The sequence below is a fragment of the Callithrix jacchus genome, chromosome 14, assembly GCF_049354715.1.
Source record: "Callithrix jacchus isolate 240 chromosome 14, calJac240_pri, whole genome shotgun sequence".
Taxonomy (NCBI): Eukaryota; Metazoa; Chordata; class Mammalia; order Primates; family Cebidae; genus Callithrix; species Callithrix jacchus.
Genome location: NC_133515.1, coordinates 39,724,810 through 39,744,232, shown reverse-complemented (window position 1 = coordinate 39,744,232; position 19,423 = coordinate 39,724,810). Strand labels below are relative to the sequence as shown.

The window sequence follows — 19,423 nt, the reverse complement described above, 5'->3', positions numbered from 1 at the left end:
CTGACCGGGCACCCTCTGCTCTTCCTCCAGGGCGAACATGCGCTTTGAAGTTGGACAAGCCTGGCTCCAACACCTCACCAGAGGTGTGACTTTGGACAAGCCTCCTGACCTCTCTCACTCAGCATTCTATCTGGAGAATGGGCCCGAAGCCCACCTCACAGGGCAACAGTGAGTATGAATGAGATGAAGGCTGTGCACGCCCAGCCCAAGGCAAGGCATGTGGAAAGGACTCAGCCAGTGCCTGACTCTTGCCTGCTCTCTCACATGCCCTCCCTCTCTCTCCAACATCTGCCTATTTCAGGGACACTCCAACTCCCCAGAATCCTAACTGCTGAGCCATACCAACACTGCTGGGCATGGTTCCTAAGCTAGAGCAGGTTTCTTGGTCTTCTCTCCTCCAGGCCAAGAACCAGGGCATCCGTCATATGTCTTCCCTGAAACCTGACATCAGTGGGGACTTTAGGGAGTCTTATAGTCCATCCTCCACTCCATGCTACGAATCACTTTCTGCATCCTTTTCTGGGCATCAGCTCCTTGCCTGCAGTCTCCCAGTACTGTGAATCAATATTTTACAAGGTGAATCCCCGGGCTGCAGCCTGAGCAGGGCCTCAGGGCTCAGGGCTGGAGACAGGGAGACTTGTTCAGAGGCCACTGTGATACTCTAGAAGGGGATGGGGCTCTGGGTGGATGAGTACCAGGCTAGCAGGTGGGCAAGGTGAGAAGATGCATGCTGGACAGAGGGAATCGCAAGCACGAAGGTGGAGAGGAAGAAAGCAGCACAGCCCATTCAAGAAAGAGCAAAGGGGTCAGGAGGACAGGGGCTGGGGGAGGGAGCCGCCAGCTGGGACACAGAACTGCCAGGGTTGGCCCTTCATCCTCTAAGCCTGGAGCAGGAGGCTCTGGGAGGACTCCAAGGAGCCAAACCCCAGGCTGGCCTGCCTTCCTCAGCAGGAAGATGCTAGAAGACACTCTCCCAATGCCCAGAGAAACCCATGGAAGGTGAAGCCCTGCTGGGCCCTGGAGGAGCATTTGGGGACCCGGAGCCCTCCCTGCTCTGTGAGGAGACACTGAGGGGACCCTCAGGGCTGTTCAGAGCCAGAAGCACACGCAGGAGGGCAGAAGCAGCCCTGAGTGCCCAGCCAGAGCTGCTGGATGGCCCTGGGGTGCTGGCCACTCCTGTGACTCCTGGAATAGACTGGTGAACTCCGCGTGCAACCCCCAGCTGGCCAGAGATGGGCCTCGCCAGGCAGCAGCTCTGCCCCTCCCATTCTCATCCTGAACCCCACAGAAGCCTTACAGTTATTTTTAATGCAGTTCTTTTTTAGAAAGGTGAGAGGGAAACCGGCAGTTCACCAGAGCAAAATAAAGCTAAACATAGTGCTCCAAAGATCTGGTCCAGCTTCAGAAATTACACGTTCCCCTTTGGGACTCAGGCATAATTTGCCATTCCGGTTCTGGGAGCACGTTCCCACCTTCACGGCATCCCAGAGACTATAACCAGAGCAGCAGGCTCAAAATTAGCCCCAGCCCCAGCACCTGGGAGCCTGGGAGCCTGGGAGCTGGCCAGCCCCAGCACCCACACCACGGAGCAAGGAAACAGTCTCCCGCACACTAGCTGGCCAGGCCCAGCTTCTGCTGCCACCCCACACTCACCACACACAAAACACACACACATAGACAACGCACCCACCACCTCTACCCCACATACATACCCACCTCTGCCACACACACCTCTACCACGTACACACACACCCCACCTCTACCACACACACACCACCTCTACCACACACACACACACCACCTCTACCACACACACACCACCTCTACCACACACACACCACCTCTACCACGTACACACACACCCCACCTCTACCACATACACACCCACCCCACCTCTACCACACACATACCACCTCTACCACACACACACACACCACCTCTACCACACACACACACACCACCTCTACCACACACATACCACCTCTACCACACACACACACACCACCTCTACCACACACACACACACCACCTCTACCACACACACACACACCACCTCTACCACACACATACCACCTCTACCACACACACACACACCACCTCTACCACACACACACACACCACCTCTACCACACACATACCACCTCTACCACACACACACACACCACCTCTACCACACACATACCACCTCTACCACACACACACACACCACCTCTACCACACACATACCACCTCTACCACACACACACACACCACCTCTACCACACACACACACACCACCTCTACCACACACATACCACCTCTACCACACACACACACACCACCTCTACCACACACACACACACCACCTCTACCACACACACACACACCACCTCTACCACACACACACCACCTCTACCACACACACACACACCACCTCTACCACGTACACACACACCCCACCTCTACCACATACACACCCACCCCACCTCTACCACACACATACCACCTCTACCATACACACACACACCACCTCTACCACACACACACACACCACCTCTACCACACACATACCACCTCTACCACACACACACACACCACCTCTACCACACACACACCACCTCTACCACACACACACATCTCTACCACACACACACCACCTCTACCACGTACACACACACCCCACCTCTACCACATACACACCCACCCCACCTCTACCACACACACACACACACCACCTCTACCACACACATACCACCTCTACCACACACACACACACCACCTCTACCACACACACACACACCTCTACCACACATATACACCTCTACCACACACACACAAACACACCATCTCTACCACACACGCACACACACACCCCACCTCTAACACACACACCCCATCTCTACCCCACACATACACCCCATCTCTACCACACACACACCCGACCTCTACCACACACACACCCCATCTCTACCACACACACACCCCACCTCTACCACATACACACCCCTCTACCACACACACACACACACCCCATCTCTACCCCACACACATGCACACACATCCCACCTCTACCACACACACCCCACCTCTACCACATACACACCCCTCTACCACACACACACACACACCCCATCTCTACCCCACACACATGCACACACACCCCACCTCTACCACACACACACACCCCATCTCTACCACACACACACACCCCACCTCTACCACATACACACACACCCCTCTACCACACACACACACACATCCCATCTCTACCACACACACCCCACCACCTCTAACACATGCACACACACACCCCACCTCTACCACATACACACCCCTCTACCACACACACACACCCCATCTCTACCCCACACACATGCACACACACCCGACCTCTACCACACACACACACATCCCATCTCTACCACACACACACACCCCACCTCTACCACATACACACACACCCCTCTACCACACACACACACACATCCCATCTCTACCACACACACACACCACCTCTAACACATGCACACACACACACACACCACCTCTACCATACACACACACCACCTCTAACACATGCACACACACACACACCACCTCTACCATACACACCATCTCTAACACAGGCACACATCTCTGACACACACACACCTCCCCTAACACACACACACCCTACCTCTACCACACACACACACACACCCCTCTACCACACACATCACCTCTACTCCACATACATATACACACTACTCTATCACACACACACTCCACCTCTATCACCACCTCTACCACATACACACATACATACACCCCTTTGCCACATAAAACAAACACACACAGAGTCCCACTTCCAAGCCTTTGCCCGAGCCCATCTGCCCACCAGGACAGCCTCCCTGTCCTCCCCTGTTCACTCACCCGTGTCAGAGGCCCCTCCCCAGAGAAGCTGCCCTCCTTGCTTAGCACGTGCTGAAGCTGCAGGGCCAGGAAAGTCCAAGAGCTTGGTCTCCTTGTTAACGAAGCATCTCCTCGCTTTGACATCACTCATTTGAGATCTTCCCGACACCCCCTCATCCCTCGTCTCTTTGTGACCCAAGTCAGAATTTCCTACAAGTTTTTTTTCTAATTCTTCAACACACGCATAATCCCACCCCACAAAATTCCCCTTCTCTGAGGACTTAGAGGAGCCCCTCGACCCAAGAGTGCTCACTCAGAACGCTAGGCAAGAGCAGCCCTTGCCATACCTATCTGGCTCTGGGGGTATCTCAGGGCCTCAAAGGTGCGATTTCTGGGGGTAGAGCCTCTATTTGGAGCTTGCAGACCCTCTACAGAAAACGGGCGGGGGTGGCATGCTCTCTGTGTGTTCCTGAATACTGTTTTCCTTCTCCTAGTCATAATCATAACACCAAGAACTGCCTTCATAAAAAAACAGACTGGTAAACAAAGACCTTAATTTTACTTTAAAGGTAGAAATAAGGTCAAGGACAGAAAGAGAAACCCAGAAGGAAGAGGAAAGGATGAGAAGGAAATGTTGGGAGCAGTGCATTTGAACTGTGTGTGGTTGGAGGTAATGCCTATTTTTTCATTATTTTTCTATATTTTCCAAATCTTACATAATGAACACGTATCATATTTATTATCTGAAAAAAAATGAATATGTCATTTTCTAAGGCAGAGAACTAGACGGAATAGGATACCTATTCTACCTCTGTGAGGACACACCCAGACCTGCCCTCAGAAAGTTCAAAGTCAAGGCCACAATTCCTGCATCGCCACCACCAAGTGTGCACCCATCGGAGCTCGTGCGCACACCTGCTCCTGTCCCCCGCACCATGCACACTCAGGTGCACACACCACCCCAGCCCTAGTCTGCCAGCCTAAAGTCTACACATAGGATGGCTGCACAGACCAAGAACACGTGGTGGAGTTAATAAGTGTGAGCATTTCTCATCCCAACCCTCCTCACCACAGAGAAGTTTAAAGAGGCCAGACATCCCCCAAGCAGGGGCTCCCCTCACCCCTAGAGACAGTCACTGACTTCTGAACCCTGGAAGGCGGGGCACAGACCTGCCTTATGCATATGTTTTGAGTCACCTCCAGAACTGGCCACTCTCGACACACACCAAAACATTTCTAGAAACCTGAGAAATGCTCTGTGGAGTACCAGCACGTGGCCTGAACTTCAGGCAAGGGTCTCCAGTGACATGTTCTAAATGAGTGGCCAGCTCATCCCAGGACTTGGGCAGATGCTGGTGACAAGGTTTTGGGAGCAGAGAGAAGGTGTCACTGAGGAAAGATACAGGAAGGGACCAGGGTGGCAGGATGACTTTGGCAGGAGCAGGTTTGAGCTAGGAAGAGTCTGAGGACCACAGCCAGGATGTGGTGAGTGCATCCAGCACCAGCCAGGGCTGCATCAACTGTGAGGATGGAACAAGCTGCCGAGAAACACTAGTGGGGCAGGCAGGAGCCAGCCAAAATCCAAATTCTGCCAGACCTCTCGTCCCTCCCATCCCCGGATGCCAGGCCTTTCATGCTATCTGCATGTTGGGGGAGGAGGGAGAGAAAAAGAGCCCAGCCATCGTTATCTAGCAAACCACTGGAACTGCACCCAGGGTCAGCTGCCTCCTGGGTTGGCCTTGGAGCGCCTGTCCTCCAGAGTGCCAGGGACAGGGAGGAGAGGTGAACAAGTGAAAGATTTCCTGGATCAGCCAAATCAGAGGAATGGATCTCAGAGAAAAACGCGGAGCTAAGTCAGAAACCAGACAAAGGGCTTCCCCAGAGGGCCACAGCTCCCTGGAGACCAGAACCAGTCTCCCTGCTAGGTTTGTGGCTCTTGAGAACAGTTTTGTCTCCTTCACCAGACAGGGAGCTCATGAGGGCAAGGTCCAAGCCTCCCCCATCAGAGCAAGCCAATGTCATTTCCTCCTCTCCCCACTCCTAGGCCAGGGGAGGCCCAGCCCCTCCCCAGGTGGGCACGCCTCCAGGAGCCCCGTCCCAGCTCCCACCAGCATTGCTGGTCTGTCCAGCGGCTCCAGCCAGAGTGGCTGTGTGCTCTCACAAATAGCACAGGCCCGGCTCTGGCTCAGACCCCAGCCCCAGTTCCCTCATGTCAACACCGGGAGGATGGCCAGGCTGGGCCTCCTCATCGTCTGCCTCTGGCTGTGCTTGTAGCCAGCAGGACCTAAAATAGTCCCTCCCCATCTGAGTGTGTAGACATTTTGAGGGCAGCACACACAGAACGGAAATCCTGCTGGGCAGGCCCCGCACTTCCCTGCACAATCTCAGACAGGCCTGTGGAGCGGCCGGGAACAGGAGCCAGGAGCAGGCAGCCAGAGTTTGGGGCAAATTATCTGCCTAATTCAGCTATAAACACCCAAGCAGGCCAGAGGCACCAGCACTGAGTTTAGCTAAATTTTACGAAGGGACATCTGAAATTTCCATTTGGGTTTTCCCAGCCAAGAGAGAGGTTCCTCCTCCATCCATCCATCAATCCAGGTGCCCATCTACCCATTTGCCCAGACAGACAGACTTCCATCAACACCTCCGCTAAGCAAGGCCTTGTGCTGAGCATTCAGAATACAAAGAGGAAGGAGCCGCAGTTGCTGCCCTAAGCTTAGCCCAGGGAATATGCTAACACTGACAGAGACCTGCAGACCCTAGAGGAAGCGCAGTGACCCAGTGAAGGAAAGACAGGCAAGTCCCGGAGGAGAAGAGGAGGAGCCAGGAAAGACTTCCCCAAAAAAGTGACCACACCTAAGTCAAGTCTTAAAGACTGACCGAGTTAGCCAAGGAACAGGGGGCAGGGGGTCTCCCCAGCAGAAAGGCTGGCAGGGTAGAGCCCTGGAGAGCCAGAGAGGCTAGAGAGATGGAACTCAGGGCTTCTGAGGACTTTTAGCATCTGTGCAGCAAGGTTGAGGACACAGGTATTGTCTGTACAGGCCTGGAGGTTCTGGGAGCCCCAGGGTGCCAAGGTTGTGATCAGTATCTTCCAAAGCCCAGAGAGGAGGGTGACAACCTGGAACAGATGGTGAGTTCAAGGCTGGTGCTCATGGTGAAACCTTTTTCCATATCTACTGTGGGAAGAACCAGATGGGCTCGGCCCTAAAGAATCCAGAGCCCCTCTGTGGCCCACAGTCAGGGGGATGCTGCCTCTCAGCACAAGATGCCACACACCTCCTCCCATGCTCTGTGGCGTTAGCATGTGCGTCACCAGCTGGCCCTCGGTTGCTGAGTATGCAGCAAAAGGATGACTCCTACCTCCCCCAGGGCTGGAGACTCTAAAATAATGTCCCCTCCTGCCTCCTCTTCCCTGCAGGTGGAGGAATGGGGCAAGATGGACTCTTGGCTTGGACACAGCCTTCTCTTTCTAAGCTGTCTCCAAGGAGCCACCAAACACAAGCCCACAGAAGAACTTCCCCCTAAGAAGGGGCCTGTCCAAGGTAGAGAAATGGAGCTGGAGGACTCCAGAGATGGTCCAGTCACTTCCTGCCCTCTTGCGTCTCTCATTTGCCCCTCTACCCTGACTTTCTGGTGACCTCAAGGAGAAAGCCCTCACCATGGTCCCCAGGGTAGATGGGACATTTTTCGCATATGCTTCCAAGAAAATGGATTGAGTCTCGCCCAGACGAGCACACCCCACCCCCCTCAGGCAGACTGAAAGCTCCCATCTGGGTCTCTCTGCCGTACAGTGTCCACCAGACAGTGTCCAGCCACCAGAACCCAGAGGGGGATGTGTACAGACCCTGTATGATAATGAAGTGTGGGGGAGGGGGGTGGGACGAGACAAGGAATGGAGGGGAAGGGTGATCCAGGTCTCCCCAGGGGATGCCCTTCCTACCTGGATGGGGATGAGGGGTTCCCTGTCATCGATGTCGATGAGCACGTCTTCCCCAGGACTGAGGAGGCTCACATCGTCTGCAGAGGAGGGAGGCACCCAGGCCTGAGAGGGGCTCTCTCAAAAGGCTCCCCCTCGCCAGCCCCGGGACTCAGCTGAGACTCCGCAGTCTGTCCACATCTCTTAGCTGGTTTCTCTCTCTTCCTCCCTCCCAGTAAGTCCCTCTCTTATCTCCACCTCTCCCATCCTCCTTCACATGCAGTCTTCCCCTTCTCTACCTTCCTTTCCTCACATTTCTCTCTTCCCTCCCCATATCACTGCCTCCCTGCCCTCTCTCTCCCTCCCACTGGCCTCACTTTGAGTCCATGCCCCTCAGCTCCCACAAGCATCAGTCGCCTGCTCCTGGTGCCCCCCACCCAGAGTGAGGCTCCACCCTAAGGAAGGTGAGGTCCCCACCCTGTGGTCTAGCAGAAACCACTTCTCATTCAGGTCTCCATAAGAGAAGGGCTTCAGGATGCGTCTCAACTAGGAAGGATGGCTTGGCCCCGAAGGCCCCCCTTCCCTGAGCTCCCCAGCATCTCCCCTTCCCCTACCTGGGCCGCCCTGTGGGGATGGGCTCTCCGCCAAGTAGGGGTCACACAGGAAGCTCTCCAGGGAGCGGATGGTACACTGGCCCACTACAGGCCGGCGGCCAAACTGGCGGTTATCGATGACCTTGACAGTGATAGGGGGGCAATAGAGCTCCTCGCTGGGCAGCATCTGGGTGGAGGAGGAAGAACCTATTGGCCTTAATCCCTCTCTGGGAAGCCTCCAGGTCAGGCCCAAAGAGCAGAAAATGACTGTAAACCGCAGATAATCCCCACAGCCAGAAATCCAAAATGGTAGCTGGCCCGGAGGTGGGCAGTGGAGCGAAGGCACACACCTTTCCATTGGCCCCTTGAACCCTGCCTGCGGAGGCTGGCTCTCCCCAGACAGGTTTACCTTCCACACACATCCCGTTCAGCCTGAACTGAAAACAAGGCTGCGTTCCCTCGATGTCTGGGGAGGGGCGAGGGGTCTTGGATCCAGACTCGACATTTCTTGCAGACAGTCCCCCCCAAGTGGATACTCGAGAGTTGACTTACAGACCCAGATCCTTCCCCACACACCCCAAAAGCACTTTGAACACAACTTGAAATAATTTATATGCTCTCCCCTTCAGGGGCAGCTTTGGCTCGGCCAAGAGGAGGCTTCTGTTGACAGCCACTGGGCCTGGAATTTCTACAGTGCTTTCATCTTGCAAACCATTTTCTTTTCCTCAGACTTGTCTCACTCCGGCCACTAGGTCTAGGCATCCCAGGGCACTGGAGAGGGCTGGGGGCCTGAAGGCTGTGGGGTGAGCTCCTCTGAGGGGGCCCAGGCTGGGGAGGATGTGGTCCAGAAAGGTTTGGATGAATCTTGGAAGGCTGAACCCTAGAAGGTCCCTAAGGGCACTCCAGGGGACTGAAACCTGTCCCAAAAGGGAAAGAGCCAGGGGATGGCTCCTGGGGACTTTTGCTGACCCAGAATTTGGGTAGGAGGAGCAGGCTGGCCCCATGTGTGCAACTCACAGGCCTGAACCCTTCCAGTGAGGAGGGTATGAGCATTCCTCCCCATGTTCATGGGACAGCGAGGTGAGAGATAGCATGACCTGCCCTGGACCCTGCAGGGAACTGGAGCACAAGCCCCAGGCTGCTCAGGGCTGTGTGGAACTTCTAGCCCCCAGGACTCTGGAAGGGGACAGTAGGGAGGTAGGGCTCACCACTTCCATGAAGAGGGTGCAGATGTCAAAGTTGGGGTTCTTCCGGAGGTTCCTGATGACACAGGACTGGACCGTCTGGCCCCCACACTCTACCACGAGGCTGGGGGAGGAGATGTTGGCCAGCTGGTAGCTCTTCATGTTCCGCAGGCCCCATGCCAGAATCTGGGCACACACAATGAGGAGAGCGGTTCAGAAGGCCCCAGGCCCCAGGAAAGGCTGGGGCCAGGAAGGGGAAGAGCAGGCTACTCCCAGCCCCCATGCCCAGGCCAGGCCCACTCACCTCGATGGCAGTACGCTGGAGCGCTGGCTTGATGTTCTGAGGAACCATGTAGATGTTAGCCTCCCTCTGGGGTGGTGGGTAGGGCAGGTCTGTGTCCTCAGACTGCAGTGGACCAGCAGGTAGAATGGAGACAAAGGTGGGAGGAAGACCAAGGCAAAGAGACAAGAGAAGGACAGATGGGACAGAAAGAAATGCCAAGCGCAGGAGAAACAGAGAAGCAAAGACAGAAGTGGACAAACAGGGAGGCAGTAACAAGAGACCTAAGTCAGTTTCGGCCAGGCACCATCTTCTCCAGGATCACACTTCCAGCACCTTCACCCAGGGTTCCAGTCACCTTGTTTCAGCTGAATCCCAAGTCACCCCTCCTTCCATGGTACAGGCTCTGATGCCCCCCTGATCTGCTCAGGGTCTCCCCCTCCCTGACACACACAGGGTACATGAGCGTACACACTGCTCACTCCATCCCAGCAGGTCCACCTCAGCCCCTCTGAGTCCCAGAGAGGACACGTGCCTGCCCCCCAGCCTGGTTCTCCTTCCTCCTGGCTCAGACCCTTCCAGGTTATCATCTTCGCAACTGAGACACCTTCCAGCCCCAAATGTCGACCTCTCATACCTGTCCCCTATGAGGATAGGACACTTGCACTGTGAGCCAGAAAGAGGAGAATAATTGACCGATGGGAGAAGGGGCTATAAGGGCATCCCCAGAGCACCAATGCACGCTGCTGGGGAGATTTTCTCTCCACTACAGAGACAAGCAAGTATGTGTTAGGTCTGGCCTACTACAGGTTTGCCAACAAGAGTTTGGCAAGAATCCTCATTGACCACGAAGAACTACGTGAGGAAGCGAGGCAGGGCAAGGGAGGCAGGTGTTTCCTTAGATGGTCAACTGCCAATAACAGCAGTTAGGAACACAGGTGTGAGTCCCAGCTGTATTGCATACCCCATTAAACAGATTATTTCACCTCTCTATCACTCAATGCCTTCATCCATAAAACGGTTAGCAAAAGTTGTTGACCTCAAAGGTTAGGGGGAGGGTTGAAGAAGTTAATACCTGTATAACATTTAGAGGAGTGCCTGTTCATGTAAACCTTCAACAGGACTATTAGCCCATGTGGTACCTTTGTGACAATTAGAGAAAGATGTGCTTGCTTTTCTTAAGACTCTTTACTTCCATGTCAGAAAATCCTATTTTCTGAGTTTATTAGAACAAGACACTTTACTGCCACCTATTGGGAAGTTGTTATAATAAATACACATATATAGTGCCTATGTTAGAACTTGCACCCCGTTAGACACAATGTCCTTGTGCAGTGCCCAACCTGCACATCCATACGTGGAGGGCCTGACACTCAGGAAACGTTAACTATATTAAAAGAACTGTGATGGACACCTTACAGAGCTTGCCTCATGGCATCTCATTTATTAAACAACGGAATCACTGGCTTCATTCTCCAAGTGACTTGCGTTGGGTTCCGGTGCAAGGATGGTGTATCCATATGCAGATGTGATGCCACAGATGCTGAGGGCAGTGAAAGCAGACACAGACATCAGCTTTCCCCACCTCCATGAGTCACTTCACAGCCAACGCAAGCCACTCTCCTGCCCAGTGACACCTGATGACACCATGTTTCCCCTGACCTACAGCAGCTGGAAGCTTAGTCCTAGAATCAGACCTCAACTCTAGCTCCAGCTCTGCCACCTCCTCGCCAACTGACCTTGGGCAAATGACTCAACCTCAGTGACTCAGTGTCCTCAGATGAAGACCTGAGGTCAGCTGCTGTGATAATTAAATGAGAGAACAAATCCGAAGAGCACCTGGCCCATAGGAGGTCCTTATAAATGGCTGTGACTGTAACTCTTACTAGAATTGTTGTTGGTACCATTGTTTTTGCCATTGGTGTTGGTGTTGATCTCCCCAGGGCGACTTCAAGACAGCTGAGCCATCTGAAGCATCTTTCAGAAGAACACTGGCTTTATTACTATCTCTAAGTCACCAGGGCATAAAGCGAAAAAGCTTGTCATTTTCCTCCAGATCCACAATGTTGGTGGCATGATGTAGGAAGCTCCTACACTGCTGACTGGCTGATGGGGAGGGGTGATGGACAGGGCTGCTGCAGTGCACAACTCCAGGGGGCGCTATGTGTGTCTCAGTCCACATGAAAGGGGCCCTGGGAGGAGGGAGGCAGGGCCTGCACAGCTTCTGCAGTGACCTAGCTGCTATGGGAACCCGCAGTTCAATGTCCTCCCTGGGCACTCCAAGGCCACCAGCTACAGGTAGCAGCATAGCAGGGTGTACTCTTTAAAGACAGGCTCGCACATGAAGGCCTGCATGTGGCTTGTTCATGGCCCCTTGTGGCTAGTGCCCAACCCAATATGGACCAGAGCCAAAAACCCAAGACAAAGAGGGGACAAAAAAAATCAGGGAGGGAACAGCCCCAGGATCCCCTGAGCAGAGGCAGAAAGGCCAACCTTTCTCATACACTTGTTCTCTTAACATCGCTAAGGAACACTCACGAACACATTCCTCCCGGAATACTTCCTCGTTAGGCCCCCAAACACCGGGCAGCATCCACTTCATCCCTCGCTTCCCCGGTCTCTCTCCCTCGGGGCTCCCTCGAGCTCCAAAGTGATGACATTCCTCTCTAAAGAATGGGAACCAGGCTCCCCATTTTCAGTAGCCTGCTCACTGAGGACAGAGGAACAAGAACCTGGGGAAGGTTAAGCTCCGGTACCGTTTGGAGGAGGCCCTGGAGGAAGAAGGCAGGAGCACACAGCTGCGGAGCGCCAGGCCCGGGGGAGGCAGAGGAAGAGAGAAGCAGAGACAGTGATTAGAGGTGTGTCCCAGGCAGCTTCCTCAGCACGAGGCCACCACATGCATCCCAAGACCAGCTCTGTCCACCCTGCTGTCCCCAGGGGTCCCAGGACACGCTTCTTCCCTGCCATTTCCTGCCACCTCCAGGGTTGCCTGCCTCTGTGGCTCCCCCTATGACCATGCATCCAAATCCTCCTCCCCAATTTTTCACACTATCTCCTGGATCTTCTCCTTCCCGATTTAAAGACATCCCATCTCCCAAATCCACCCACACCCTCTTCTGTATCCTCTCTGCAGGCTCCCTCCTCTCCTCGCTCTCATTTTGTCATCTCCACCCACTACCACTCCTCCCTCACATCCACACCACCCACCGCCCAGTGCACCCTGATTCTGCCCTCAGCACCCCTCCCCGGAAATTTCTGTCTTCAAAGTCCCCTACCCGAAGGACACTCGTGGGCTATTCTCTCTGTCGTGCCCCCTCAGCAGCATCTGGCCAGCTGACCTCACCTCCTTCCTAAACCATCTCTCTGGATCCACACCACTGTCCCATGCTGTTTGCTGAGCCTCCTCTGCAGCCTCCCATCTTCCTCCACCAAGCCCTGATCTGCTCCTTAGTCCTCTCCTAGACTTTCTGTTCCCAAACATCTCTGCTAAGCCCCAATATCTTATGGCTTAGTTCATTCATGTGTCCTCCTGGCCTCTCACACTGAACTTGTCCAAAACTAAATTCTTTATCTTCCCCCTCAAAACCCGCTCCCTTCAAATCTTACCTCCCCATACACCTAGACAACCAAGCCAAAAGCCCGCATGCCACCCTTGGCTCCTCCTGCCCCTCATCGCCCTGCCTGACTGACCACCAAACCCTGGGGATCCTGTCCCCTAAACATCTCTCATGCCCACCCGCCCGCCCATCTCCTTTGCTCAGGTACAAGCCGCCACCCTCTCTCACCCTCATGGATTCACCAGCATCCCCGTTTCATTTGGCTTCAACACCCTCTGCCAACAGCCCATGCCTGCTGCAATCTGCAGCCAGGGTGAGCTTTTAAATAATGTCACTCTCTGCTTCAAGCCCTCCAATGTCTTCCCATCTGCTCAGGATGACGTGCAAACTCTTCATAGTAGCCTCCACAAGACCCCTAATCTTCCAGCTCCTGCTGCCTTCTCTGGGCATGTCTCTCATCAGATAAATTCCCCCTTGACGACCCCAAATAGTGATGAACCACCTCCTGGGACACATGCACCACCTGCCCTTCTGAATGCTAGCAGGTTGCAGGAGGCACCATGTTCCTTTAGCTTTGAGACTCGGAGCTCAGCGGTCCTTCTGCCTGAAACGCACTTCTACCCCACTCCATCTGTACTTCCTATTCAGACTGCAGGTCTCCATGTAAATCTTCCCTGGTGCCCCAACCTTAAGGACCCTCATGGCCCCCATATCAACTTACACTTATTTTCATAGAAAGACACATCAATCAATCACCCCTTGCCACCTCCACATGTTCCTTTGATTGTGTCCTTGGTTAAAACAGCAATTCTGTACACAGGGACCACAGCTGAATTCCCCCATCCAATAAATAAATAATAATGAATGGGTAATTGAAGGAGAAGAGGGAGAGTGAAGACAGAAGAGAGGGTGGATGGGAGGATGAAGGAATGAATCGAACACACACTCTCCTCCTTCCTAGCACCCGTGCGTGCTCCAGCCTGACCCTAGGTCATCCCCAGGCCTGCTCACTACTCCCTCTGGTTCAACAGGCTTTCTTTACTCTCACCTGAATCTAACCCGTTTTTAGGGCCTAATTCAAGATCTCCAGAGAAATCTCCCCCAGACGCTTCAGAAACATCTTGTAACATGACTCTGACTCTCTTAACCCCCTCTACATGACCCTTTCCCCACATACCCCATTCCTATGGCCCTAAGAAATCTCTGATCATCTCACAGGCAGGAGTCCTGAAGCCTCTGCCAGCTCTTGAGCCTGCTTTTCCACTTTTTTCTGGTCCAGCCCACTTGAGGGGTATAACAGAGGGTGTAGACTGAAAGTGCCACCAGAACATCCCGATTCACTGTCCTATGAATGATCGGGGACAAAGCCACATTTGATCAGCTCCTGCCTTGCTCCCCTCTGACGCAGGGCAGACCAGGGGCGGCTACAGGGGTGGGTTCTACAGGTGTGCAGGGTGTTGATCAAGCCAGCCCAGACCGAGAGGACCCCAAGAACAAGTGAGGCTCTCTCCCCTGCCAGAGCTGAAGCCATCCTCCGGCCCATTTCAGTCTGTCTGTCCCGCTGGCCAGTTTAGCACAAAGAACCAAGGCCCCGAGCCATGAGAGGGGTTCCCCTGGCCCAGTCCTAGGGGCCAGCACAATAGACAGGCGTCGCTCCCAGGGCAAAGGAAGTGCTGGCAAGCTTCCTGGGTCAGCCCAGTCACCAGTAGCCTGTGGACCCTCACCTCACCCAGCAGGGGACAGAAGACTCCGCAGTCACATCCTGGTTCCTGAGGGAGCTCCAGGCAGGGGGCAGCCAGGCAGGCTGGGAGGGCTCCATTGTCTGCCTGCCCCACCCAGCTCGTTAGGAACAACATGTTGCTCTAATTACCCTTCCCAGGAAAAAACAGTGTTTTAAATTAAGGCCTTGGGGGAGGTATGGGGGATGGGGGACCACTGGCTTTATTTTCCTGATTGCAAAACACCAAAGTTTTCCTTCTAATGGATTTGGGGGTGCAGGAGAGTACCCCCGTACATCTCAGAGTAAAAGCCATATACCCTGCAGCCTGGATGGGTGGATGGAGTGGCATCTGGTAACCCCCACCCCTGAGCTGGCAGTAAAATCAGCCACAAAGCATACAATCTCTTCCACCAGGACATCCCCTGCCCGGCAGGAGAGAAGCAGCAGAAGCAAGGGTAATAATCTAAACCACGCCCCCTCACCTCCCCGTGCATGCCCCCCCAAATGGTCAGGACCACAAGACCCTGAGTCTTCCTCTACACGTTTTCTGTATCCTGGGGTCCCTGGGCATTCAGGGACCCACCATCACCTCTGCTGCTGTGTGTGCGTGCATGTGTGCGCCCTCGAGAGTGTACATACTCGCACACGCTCACACGTGCATGCACACACTCTCCAGTTCTCAGGAAATCTAAAATTGCAGTTTCTTTGAACTCATTCCCCTTGGCAGCATGGACTGCCTTTGTTCTCCAGACAAAAAGGAAAAGAAACGAGACAGAGGGCTCAGAAGAGGCGGGGAAAAGGAGGAAGCTGGGGCCAAGGAGCAAACAGGAAGAGTGAAACACAAAAGGCAAGTGGGAAGAGACTCAGAAAGAGAGGAAAAGACAAAGAAAAAGGCAGACTGGAGAGCAGAAAGGAAACCCTTCCCTCCATCTGCTGTCTCTGCGAGGACCCAGACCTCCTGGACATCATCAAAGCCTCAAACACACCATGCAACAGCCTCACTTCTTGACCAAGAGCCGCAGAGAGCGGCATCCCAGATGGGCATAAAGCCTGGGAGAGAGGAAGCTTGCTGTCCACCAAGCAGGGTACAGGCGGTAACATGCCCCCAGCCCAAGACACTGCTGCCTGGGCTCCCTCCCCATCTCTTCTGCCGATCCCAACTTCAAAAGCTAGCTCAGTGGCACCTCTTCTGGGAAGCTATCCCCACTGTCTCACTCTGGGAGCCTTCAACAGGGACAGACTACTTCAACTCATCACAGGCACTGTGGCTTGGGAGTTTCCGCACCTGGCTGCGCTAGCTGAAAGGCACTTCCCACAAGAGAAGCTGTCCTTAAACCATCCTTCAGAGTTACTTGCCCCATCCGTTCTTCCTGGCCTGTCTCTGGTCTAGGCCCCTATCTCAACTGGCTCAAGAGCCTCCTAGCTAGTCTCTCAAACCCACCCCCCTGCAGCCAGCAGCTCCCCAACACTCCCATCCTTCCCTCACTGCCCCCAGACTCTGATGGACTCCCGTGGCCAGGGATGCCCTCCAGGAAGACTCAAGCACTCTTCACGGGGATCAGGCCAGAGCCTGGGAGCTGCCAGATGGGAGATACACGGCAGGCGCTTGGTCACAACAAAGAATACAGAAAAACCCTACTGGGTGTCCTGCTTCCTGCAGGACCAGTGGCAGCAGAAGGACTAACCTGCCCCCACCCCGCCCCAGGGATTCTTAAATCGAAGAGGACTCAGTATCTTGGCATGAGGCTTTGCCTTCAAGTGAGAAGGGCATGGGCTGTGCTGGGGCCCCAGGGCTGCCCCTGGGACTGAGGGAGGTCACAAGGTCATCTTCTGGGGCTGGTCCCTGGACCAGCAGATCATTCATCCCACTGGGATGGTTCTTCCTCAGACCCTTAGAACCTGCTGGCCCTGCCCAGCCCTGTTCCTTGCACATTCCTAGGACTTGCTCTCCCCTGGCCCTGCTGACCCACACCCGGCCTCAGCCTGCGGCCTGGCTGACCCTGCAGCGGGACACTTGGCCCTCTTTGGGCTCTGGCCCACGAGCTGCAGTTTTGATTTGCTTTCTGACAAGACTGCAGCCAGATCCCTGCTCTCAGAATCTGAGTCTTCGCTGTTACATATTACGAATCCAGTTATTAAGGATTTTAACTTTTTTTAAATAACTCATCCCTGGGCTGGGTCTTCAGAACAGGCTGTGGGTTTTGGCCACAAAGTGCACTCAATCAAGAGAGAGGGTTCCGTGCTGCCTCCCTGGACAGGACTCCGCCTCCCTTTCCAAATCGGCAGTCTTTGCAACTGCAGCCAGAAGCAGGAGGCTGCCTGTCAGGCGCAATTACGGCAAGCTCACTTGGCGGACCCCACCTCGGTCTGGGAGCAAAAGGAAGTGAGGTAAGGGGTGCGGGGCCTGTGGATCCCACATCCTGACTCTGCACTTCAAGTCCAAATTGCACTGAAAATGTCAAACGGTGTCTGCTCTCAGTCTGGGGATTCCCTGATGGCAGGAAGTGGCTGCCCTTTTCCCAGTGCCTCATCTGACCAGGGTTCTCCTTCCTTGTCTCTCCACCCAGGTCTCTGCCACCCACCCTCTGGCCTGGCTCATGACAGTCCACCCACAGATGCACAGGAGGCCATAGGGAACGTGCTTCTCCTCCCATGGCAAAGGATGCAGCCTTGCTTTATCTAAATGCAAACTCCGAACTTCTTCCAGTCCCCAGGAAGCCCCCAGCTCGCCCCATCCCCCAAACCAGCCAGGACCCAAACTGATCCTTGGCCCTTTGAGCCAAAGCCATGTTTCTCACTTTCTTCCTAAGTGCTGACGGGCATAAAGACATTTAGCTAATGCCACCTCCACCAGAAAGGCTTCCTTGACTACGCTGGCCCCTTCCAATTTATTCTTCAAAACATGCCACCTGGTACTATAATCATTTAAGACTCTGTATTGTGGTTCATGTTGTCTGGGTGAAATCTGGCCTTCCAGCAGAACAGCAAGCCTTAGATCAGGATCACCCCCATGACACACTCTGGGTGGCCCTGAATCCACACAAAGCATAGGGAATAAAATCCAGACAGGTCTCCATGTGACAGGCGCCTGCTGGGCACCAGGAACCTGAAATGCTCCACGTGTGTGCTTGGAGGCTAGCTTCACCTTCCTTCCACCTCGGCCCACCCACAGGCCCAGCCTCAAAGGCCCAGCTTACCTCATCTAGGATCCTTGATGTCTCCTGCACCTGGTCCACAGCCATGGGATGTGGCACAGCCAGGAGATGGTGGGGGATGGGGTGGGAGAAGAATAAGTTCTCCATTAGTATCAAGGTGCACTGGGTGGGGCCAGAGGTCAGCATACCAGATGCCAGCACTAAGAGGAGCCAGCAGAAACCACCTCCCACCAAGGGTAAGAATGATGCACTTCCCAGCCACACCCCCATCGTGGTCCCTGAGAAAGAAAGTGCGATGAACGTCTATGCAGAGGGACGCTGGGAAAGGCTAAAGCATAAGCCTGGACACCAGGAACCTCTGGAAGCAACAAGAGAAAAGAGAACAGCAGGTGATGGGAAGGGCCTGGGACTTGACAAGCTGAGGAGAACCAACTTAGAACCCCCAGGAGTGGGCAGAGCTGAGAGAGGGTGCTTGGGACAGGGAGGGAGACCTGGAGGAATGAGGGTGGTGAAGGAGGGCCCGCATGAAGGGAGGGCCTCCTGAGAACCACTGAAAATTGTGTGGGCTGCCTTGTGAAGGGCAAAGGAGCCCAAATGACTACTTCTCATAGATGCAGCTGTGCTTGGTCTGGATTCAGGTAATGAATCCAGTTCACCTGGGTACCAGTCAAAGCTCAACATTTTCTATCAAGACCCCCCCCAGGAGAAGGAAGGAGAGCATCAGTAAGGGAATGAAGCCCCTGTCACTGGAAGAGGAAAGAAAATGGGATCCTGGTAAGAACAATTCTGTGGGAAATGTGGGCTGAATCAGAGCTTCTGAAACTCACTTGTGCGTGAGAAGGCCCTGGAAGGCAATTTGATACAGAGGTTGCTGGGCTGCTGCCTCAGAATTGCCTCAGCAGGTTTGAAGTAGGACTCAAGAATCGGCCACGCTTTCAGAACCCTGGGGTTAAGTCAGTGACTCTTAGCCCTGGCTGCGCATTAAGATTCCCTGGGCAGTGTTGGGAAATACCCAGGCCTGGGCCATACCCCTAGAGATTCGGTCTGGGGTGGGGCCTGAGCACTGGTGATCTTTAAAACCATCCAGCAGATTTTAATGCATATCCCAGCCGAAAGTCACTGGGATGGACAATTGTGAGGACCCTTCA

General features: G+C 54.3%; 1 protein-coding gene and 1 long non-coding RNA gene across 51 annotated transcripts in view; one reads left to right on the top strand and one right to left on the bottom strand.

Moving 5' to 3' along the window:
• DYSF (dysferlin) overlaps positions 1-19,423 on the bottom strand; it is a 236,648-nt gene that overhangs the window by 65,852 nt on the left and 151,373 nt on the right. For 23 of the 50 annotated variants that reach the window (XR_013526460.1, XR_013526462.1, XR_013526463.1 and 20 more), the window contains 5 exons: positions 18,318-18,347; positions 9,868-9,969; positions 9,588-9,749; positions 8,401-8,566; positions 7,811-7,887 (listed from right to left, as the gene is read on the bottom strand). Coding sequence is in view for 44 of the 50 variants with exons in the window: in XM_078349051.1 (XP_078205177.1) it covers positions 7,811-7,887; positions 8,401-8,566; positions 9,588-9,749; positions 9,868-9,969; positions 18,318-18,347 (537 nt within the window). In the remaining 6 variants the exon portion in view is untranslated. Of the gene's footprint in view, positions 1-7,810; positions 7,888-8,400; positions 8,567-9,587; positions 9,750-9,867; positions 9,970-12,599; positions 12,642-18,317; positions 18,348-19,423 lie in introns of all 50 variants that reach the window. The other 27 variants (XR_013526458.1, XR_013526459.1, XR_013526461.1 and 24 more) reach the window with 3 other exon arrangements.
• LOC144579259 (uncharacterized) lies at positions 36-7,423 on the top strand. Its single transcript, XR_013526469.1, has 3 exons — positions 36-168; positions 4,440-4,540; positions 7,289-7,423. It is a non-coding gene; the product is annotated as an uncharacterized LOC144579259 (long non-coding RNA).